General features: G+C 42.1%; 1 protein-coding gene across 4 annotated transcripts in view; it reads left to right on the top strand.

Moving 5' to 3' along the window:
* Nucleotides 1–5,923, top strand: part of dixdc1 (DIX domain containing 1) — a 90,370-nt gene extending 84,447 nt beyond the window's left edge. For 3 of the 4 annotated variants that reach the window (XM_062960796.1, XM_062960795.1, XM_062960797.1), the window contains one exon: nucleotides 1,298–5,923. In XM_062960796.1, coding sequence (XP_062816866.1) covers nucleotides 1,298–1,378 — 81 coding nt within the window. In that variant the 3' untranslated portion in view covers nucleotides 1,379–5,923. The remainder of the gene's footprint in view (nucleotides 1–1,297) is intronic. The other variant, XR_010000368.1, reaches the window with a different exon arrangement.
* The last annotated feature ends 2,562 nt before the right edge of the window (nucleotides 5,924–8,485 follow it).

Genomic DNA, 8,485 nt, shown 5'->3' on the forward strand with positions numbered 1-8,485 from the left:
TCTTTTCACTTTTCAAAGGACAGGTGACCAGCTTTCCTAATGTTTTGGCAGCTTGAATAACACTACGTAACAAAATTTGAATAGTTTTGGTTCCTGGTTTGAAAGTGTCATGTCTTGTTTAATTGTGCCGTCCTGACTTTGAAAGTATTGGGCTATTGGATTATGTCCTGTTAGGATCACAACTTAACGGGAATTATGGCCTGTTAGGATCATAATCTATTGGGTAGCAGAGTTTTGGGAGTGTTCCTTTAGTTTATTGGGTAATTGAAAATCACCAGGCACATAAATACCTTGTTTCTATTTGACGCTCTCAGCAGACAAAGATTCGAGTAGACTTTAAAAGAACGTGTTTGTTTTACTCATCACTTCATGTATTTAAATATACAGGTACATTTATTGTCAGGTTAAACTTCAAAACAGCTTGTATCTTTAACATATAGTCTTTAACAGTCTGTTCATAAACTATATTGCTCTGTACAGCGCTCTTTCATAACAGTCTATTTTCAAGGGACTCAAGCCTCAACTGTCTTCTAGCTCCTAACAGTGGCTTTTGCACTCAAACAGGCTCAAGCCTCAACTGTCTCCCAACTCCTTACACTGGCTTTTGCACTCAAACAGACTCAAGCCTCAACTGTCTCCCAGCTCCTAACACTGGCTTCTGCACTCAAACAGACTTGAGCCTCAACTGTCTTCTAACTCCTAACATTGGCTTCTGCACTCAGAGACTCGAGCCTCAACTGTCTCCCAACTCCTTACACTGGCTTCTGCACTCAAACAGACTCAAGCCTCAACTGTCTCCCAACTCCTTACACTGGCTTCTGCACTCAGACTCAAGCCTCAACTGTCTCCCAACTCCTAACACTGGCTTCTGCACTCAAACAGACTCAAGCCTCAACGGTCATTCCTCAATTTTCATCCTTTTAAAATTGCATTTGAAACAGCCACATAGTGCTAAGAAAACTGCAAACCAAAGACACTCCAGGAAATAAACCGACACTTTATAAAACAAACCAAACATTAAATAGAAAAGGCTTGAGAAGGTTGTTATCTCCAACAGAAAGTAGTTGTTCTACTCCAGAAGCTTCATTTTTGTGGCTGCCACAAACTAGGTTGAATTGGATGCGAGATGTGTTGAAAAATATTTCGGGATGCCCCGTGAAAACAATTTTTAAAAAAATTTAATGAACTTTCCTCATGTTTTTATGATAGAACCAATTAGGAAATGACGTTTATAACCCAGGAACAAAAATTGTGTTAACATAGTGCAATGATATACCTCTCTGCTTTTTCCCTGTAGGTTTTCCACGACGACGACATCATTCCTGGCTGGGAGGGGAAGATCGTGGCCTGGGTGGAAGAGGACCACGGGGAGAACTAAGCACACCCTCGGCCTCTCCCTTTATCGCGAAACGCCATCGCCGTGTGTTGTTGCACTTGTCCGGAAACCGACCCAAGAAGAACGTGAACGGAGACGCGTCTGACTCGTAACTGCCAAAAGATACCGAACCGTTTGCAAAACTTGGACGGGTGTAAAGGTGTGCTGCGTGCGAGGATGGCTGGCGTTCCCGTTTCGTGGCCAAAAGTTGTACGTTTCCAAAAAAAAAAAAGTGGGGAACAAAGCACCTCTCTGTGTGAAGTCCGTGTCGGCCTTAATGATGCGTTTCAAACTTCTCAGTCGTGCCGATTCTCATTGTGACCCAGAAGACTTTCGTTGGAGGCATCTAGTATTAGGAAGGACACTGAGAAGCTGTGGCCACGTTCTCTGCATCTGCCTCTACTTCTTTGCAGCAGAAGCCCGTTCTATTCTGTCTGCGTCCGGAAGCAAGAGGACTTCCTCTGGAGAAGTATAAGCAAGATGGACATGGATGAACTACTTAGGGAATGGTTGCTTTTGCTTCTCTTGAAGGACGTCAATGATTTCGATTTGCTATTTTTTGGAATTTGGGTGAGGAAGAGCCTTTGCCTTTTCCTCACAAACCATTACCATATTTGTCCTTCTCTGGGTTGCATCTACACTGTGGAACGAATGCGGTTTGGCACCACTTTCACTGCCCCAGGCTGAGTGCTATCCAATCGTGGGAGTCGTATTACTATTTAGGTCATATGGCTTTTGTTTCTCTATTCACCTCCTTACCTAGGAGGGGTACTTTTTTAAAAAGTTCAATTCCTCTCATTTCTTCACTTTTTCTGTTTGCGAAGCGACGTGTACACAAGCGTAGCAAGCATATAAAATGTTTAAATTTATTTCTTTATTACTGTATCAGGTTTTTCAGGCTGAACTTCCACATCTGTTCTTAGCTCAGGTGTCGGAAGCAAGATTAGTTTTTCTTCCTGGCCTGAATCTGTTATGGACTTAATCATTCCTTGACATGACTTGATCAATATAGGACAACAACACATTGTCAATCCTATAACAACCGTCATCGTCATTACAACTCCTATTAACAGATCTTTTAACCATCCTATATTAGGAAGCCACATGGTTATCCAATCAAATGGGAAACTTACGTCATGTATATTGTCCTGGATTAAGGTTTGCATTTTGTCCAAATCATCTGTTATATTTTGGTTGAGGGATATATTTTTTTAGCCTTCCCTGCCAAAGAGTGTTGATGCTCCCACCAAACTACATCTCCCACTATTTCCATGGCAATTAAAGTGGTGCCGAACCGAATTAAATTTGCAGTGTAGATGCACGCCTTGTGTCACAGCCTGGTATGTATTGATGCACCGGCGCTCTGTACGTCCCCTTCCAAACGTGATTTCTATCATTTTGTAGATGTAATAATCATATAGCCTTCTTTTTGGTAAATTGTTCCTGTTTTGGGGGGAATCGTTTTGTACCCGTCGATGTCGTTGTCGTTGAAGGACGGTGTATATTTTTATAATACCAGTGTAAGTGCTTCTTTTTCCTGTATATTTCTGCAGCACGCACACAGTATTGCATTGTATCCCTTTTTCTTCCTTCCTCTAGAGCAGGCATGGGCCAAGTTGGGACCTCCTGCCAGGTGTTTTGGACTCCAACTCCCACCATTCCTAACAGCCTCAGGCCCTTTCCTTTCCCCCTCAGCCGCTTAAGCAGCTAAGGGGGAAAAGGAAAGGGCCTGAGGTTGTCTTCTAGCTCCTAACACTGGCTTCTGCAATCACAGACTCAAGCCTCAACTTCTTCTAGCTCCTAACACTGTCTTCTGCACTCAAACAGACTCAAGCCTTAACTGTCTTCTAGCTCCTAACACTGGCTTCTGCACTCACAGACTCAAGCTTCAATTGTCTTCTAGCTCCTAACACTGGCTTCTGCACTCAGACTCAAGCCTCAACTGTCTTCTAACTCCTAACACTGACTTCTGCACTCAAACAGACTCAAGCCTCAACTGTCTTCTAGCTCCTAACACTGGCTTCTGTACTCTAACAGACTCAAGCCTCAACTGTCTTCTAGCTCCTATCATTGGCTTCTGCACTCAAACAGACTCAAGCCTCAACTGTCTTCTAGCTCCTATCATTGGCTTCTGCACTCAAACAGACTCAAGCCTCGACTGTCTTCTAGCTCCTAACACTGGCTTCTGTACTCTAACAGACTCAAGCCTCAACTGTCTTCTAGCTCCTAACACTGGCTTCTGTACTCTAACAGACTCAAGCCTCAACTGTCTTCTAGCTCCTAATTGGCTTCTGCACTCAAACAGACTCAAGCCTCAACTGTCATCCAACTTAAGGAGCTTAAGTGGTTGAGGGGGAAAAGGAAGGGGCCTGAGGCTGTGAGGAATGGTGGGAGTTGGAGTCCAAAACATTTGGAGAGCCCAACTTGGCCCATGCCTGCTCTAGAGGATGTTGGGATGTTTCCCACTCTACATTTTGAATGCCACTCTCCGTGGCTCTTGTAACTAGTTTATATTTTAAGGTACGACGGGATCTTTCCGAAATGTTTTTATATATTTCGCCGGCGAGTTCTCGTGTAGGCATTTGATGCGTGGTCGTTCCTATAGAAAGAGCGGTAGTGCCTTTCTAACCTGTGTCCGCTGTTAGCGTTTGGAGCGCGGTCTTTGCAACATTTCAGAAGACGGAGAGCGTATTAATAAGAGGGAGGAAAACGTGGTTCCTGTCCCTAAGAAGAAGAAGAAACGTACTTCCTTTCATGGAATTAACTGCCGGTTTCTCTGTTGCATGAGTTTTTGTACGTTGCGAAAGACAGCATGGAATTGACTACGGAAATGAAAGAAATACTGTCTGGTGGTTCAAGGTGCTTTTAACATGCATTTCAATTAATTCTTCCTTTTCGTAAACACAAGGCAGGATGGTGGTCGTTTCAGGAAAGCGCTGAGCAATCCTGCACACTTTTTGCTGCTTTGAATCCTATGGATTTTGATGCGACCGCTCCCAAGAGTTTGCAGGACATGCGCTCACGCCTTTTTAGTGTCACAAAGTTGAAGCACGTTATAATCGGTGGGTTGCTGTGAGTCTTTCGGGCTGTATGGCCATGTTCCAGAAGCATTCTCTCCTGACATTTCACCCACAACTCTGGCAGGCATGCTCAGAGGTTGTGAGGTCTGTTGAAAACTAAGGGCCTGTTTGAATAATGTCCAGGATAGGATAAAGATCTCTTATATGCTTGAACCAAGCGTGAATGTTGGAATTGGCCACCTTGATTAGCATCAAATAACCTTGCAGCTTCAAAGCCTGGCTGCTTCTTGCCTGGTGGAATCCTTTGTTGGGAGGTGCTAGCTGGCCCTGATTGTTTCAAGCTGTAATCTATATATATAAAAGGGTAATGAAATTTCGGCCTAGGACAAAACAACAAAACTACACATTCCAGAAACACTAAACTTGGCAGCACAACCCCTCATCCATGCCTCTACGTTCATACAACAAACAGCTCCAGCTACTCCAGAAAACAGCCAGGCTTTGAGACTGCAAGGCTATTCACTGCTCTTCCACCTGGCCAACAAAGGATTCCCATAAGCCAAAGCAACACGTGGCCGGGCACAGCTAGTATAATAATAACAACAACAACTTTATTTTTGTATGCCGCCACCATCTCCCCGAAGGGACTCGGAAGTGGCTTACATGGGGACAAGCCCAGTCAGTCACATTTACATCATAAAAATACAATTAAAACACAAGTATCAAGTAAAAACAGATTAAACATACCATGGTAAAGATAGCATAACTATAAAACACTAAAGGTAATTAAGGCTATTCAATGCTAATCAAGGTGGCCAATGGCAACATTCACACTTGCCTCCAACAGAAAAGAATTCTTTCTCGCACCCTGGGCATCATTCCACAGATATATAAACCCCACTTGCCTAGTTTCCAAAGAACCTTACAACCTATAAGGATGCCTGACATAGATGTGGGCAAAACGTCAGGAGAGAATGCTTCTGGAACATAGCCAGGGAGCTCGGAAAACTCACAGCAACCCAGTGACTCTGACCATGAAAGCCTTCGACAATACATTATAATCCTTGCCTAATTAATATCTTTGGTTTGCTTATTGTATCCCTACAGTAACACCAAAGATATGACCCTTACAGTGAATTTTCAGCACTGGAGGAGCCAAGACTCCTGTTTTCAATCCTATAGATGTGCAAAAGCTTTGTCTGTCCCAGGTTTATCAATCCTCTTCTTGTCGTTTTTGCAGAGTTAGGTCAACATGGATTATTAATGGGACCAACGGGCCATATGAATTTTTAATGAAGGAGTTTTCTCATTCTTTCATCTTTGCGGCCGATTTGTTTTGCTTCCTTCTGCAATTTCTGGGTCCGTGTCCTTGCTGAACAAACATGACAAACGATCTATACCTTTTTGTTTTGCCTAGAAATGTTGGGATTTGTGATCATAAAATGAGGATTGACCGTCGGACATACTTTTGATCTGAGGACCAAGACTTTCAAGGAAAGGAACTTGTAATAAAGAGTCTTCAAAACAAGCATGGTTTGTTTCTTTACTGCACGGGCTACTACTACTATAGGTCCAGGAGGTTTAAGGCAGTGGTTCGCAAACTTTTTTGGCCTACCACCCCCTTTCGAGAAAAAATATGACTCGGTGCCCCCTGGAAAAGGGGGCGTGGCTTAGAGGGGTGGGTGTGGCTCCTGCTCAAGAGGGCGGAGCTGAGCTTCTCCCCTAGTCCAAGATGTAGGGCTGGGAGGGGGAGGTGGGCGGGGCCACAAATGGGCGGCCAGGACTGGGATGGGCGGAGTTACGAGCTCTGAGTCAGGGCTGAGCTTCTATCCCTGTCTTACGGCGCCTGCCAGGACACAGGAAGTGGGCGGGGCCTCTTCCCAAGTGCCTGACGGGGCTGAACCTCGATACCCCACCCCTGTGTTCTAACAAGCGCCTCGGGAGGTATGTAGAGGCTCAGCCCTGTCTCATTCTCTTAGGAAGAGGCCCCGCCCCTAGCCCTGCCCTTTAGTCCTAAAAGGCCTCTCAGGCGAAATATAGAGGCTCAGCCCTGTCTCAGGCTCTTGGAAGGAGGCCCTGCCCCCACCCCAGCCCAATCCTTTAGTCCTAAAAGGCCTCTCAGGAGAGGTATAGAGGCTCAGCCCTGTCTCATGCTCTTGGGAAGAGGCCCCACCCTCACCCTAGTCCCGCCCTTTAGTCCTAAAAGGCCTCTCAGGCGAAATATAGAGGCTCAGCCCTGTCTCAGGCTCTTGGAAGGAGGCCCCGCCCCCTTCCCTAGCTCCGCCCTCTGTCCCAACAAGCGCCCCAGGAGAGGTATAGATTCTCAGCCCTGTCTCGGACTCTTGGGAAGAAGCCACGGCCACTCCTCTAGCTCTGCCCTTTAGTCCTAAAAGGCCTCTCAGGCAAAATATAGAGGCTCAGCCCTGTCTCAGGCTCTTGGAAGGAGGCCCCACCCCCTTCCCTAGCTCCACCCTCTGTGTCCCAACAAGAGCCTCAGGAGAGGCTCAGCCCTGTTTTGGGCACTTGGAAAGAAGCCACGCCCACTCGTCTAGCTCCGCCCCCTCTGTGTCCTAACAGGCGCCTCAGGTGCTCAGCCCTGTCTCCGGCACTTGGGAAAAGAACTGGAACAATATATTACAGAGTTGCTGATAATGGACAAAATAACTGTACACTTAAGAGGAGAACCTTTAGAGAACTGTGTTAATGAATGGCAACCAATGATGCAATATCTCAATGCAAAATTAATTTAAAAATGTACATAGAGGAAGCTAATAGATTGAAGGCAAGGAGGAAATGGATATTAATTTGGAGCTTACAATATTTTTATATGTACTATTCAAATAGAAGACTGTGACCCCTTATTGAAAATATATTGTCTGAGAAATTATTATGAAAGACTAATAGATGAAAGTATTACACTGTATGCAACAAACACTTATAATGTATGTACAGTAGAGTTTCACTTATCCAACATTCTGGATTATCCAACGCATTTTTGTAATCAATGTTTTCAATACATCATGATATTTTGGTGCTAAATTCGTAAATACAGTAATTACTGCATAGCATTATTGTGTATTGAACTGCTTTTTATGTCAAATGATGTTTTGGTGCTTAATTTGTAAAATCATAACCTAATTTAATGTTTAATAGGCTTTTTCTTCATCCCTCCTTATTATCTAACATATTCCCTTATCCAACGTTCTGCCGGCACGTTTAGCTTGGATAAGTGAAACTCTACTGTATATTCATATAATATTGATAATAATATTACAATGGAATACAATATTATACTACTAATAATACAATATAATAATTATATATTATATATTAAATGTAATATTACTAATAATATTACCATATAATGATATAGTAATTTAGTGCTTATATTGTGCTATGCTAATAAGATATTGTATGTTCATTTGATTTGTAAGCCGGGATAGAAATGTAGTACTGTATATTCATATAATATTGATAATAATATTACAATGGAATACAATATTATACTACTAATAATACAATATAATTATATATTAAATGTAATATTACTAATAATATTACCATATAATGATATAGTACAATATAGTAATTTAGTGCTTATATGGTCCTATGCTAATAAGATATTGTATGTTCATTTGATTTGTAAGCCGGGATAGAAATGTAGTACTGTATATTCATATAATATTGATAATATTATTACAATGGAATACAATATTATACTACTAATAATACAATATAGTTATATATTAAATGTAATATTACGAATAATATTACCATATAATGATATAGTACAATATAGTAATTTAGTGCTTATATGGTCCTATGCTAATAAGATATTGTATGTTCATTTGATTTGTAAGCCGGGATAGAAATGTAGTACTGTATATTCATATAATATTGATAATATTATTACAATGGAATACAATATTATACTACTAATAATACAATATAGTTATATATTAAATGTAATATTACGAATAATATTACCATATAATGATATAGTACAATATAGTAATTTAGTGCTTATATTGTCCTATGCTAATAAGATATTGTATGTTCATTTGATTTGTAAGCCGGGATAGAAATGCAG

The sequence above is a fragment of the Anolis carolinensis genome, unplaced genomic scaffold, assembly GCF_035594765.1.
Source record: "Anolis carolinensis isolate JA03-04 unplaced genomic scaffold, rAnoCar3.1.pri scaffold_8, whole genome shotgun sequence".
Lineage (NCBI taxonomy): Eukaryota > Metazoa > Chordata > Lepidosauria > Squamata > Dactyloidae > Anolis > Anolis carolinensis.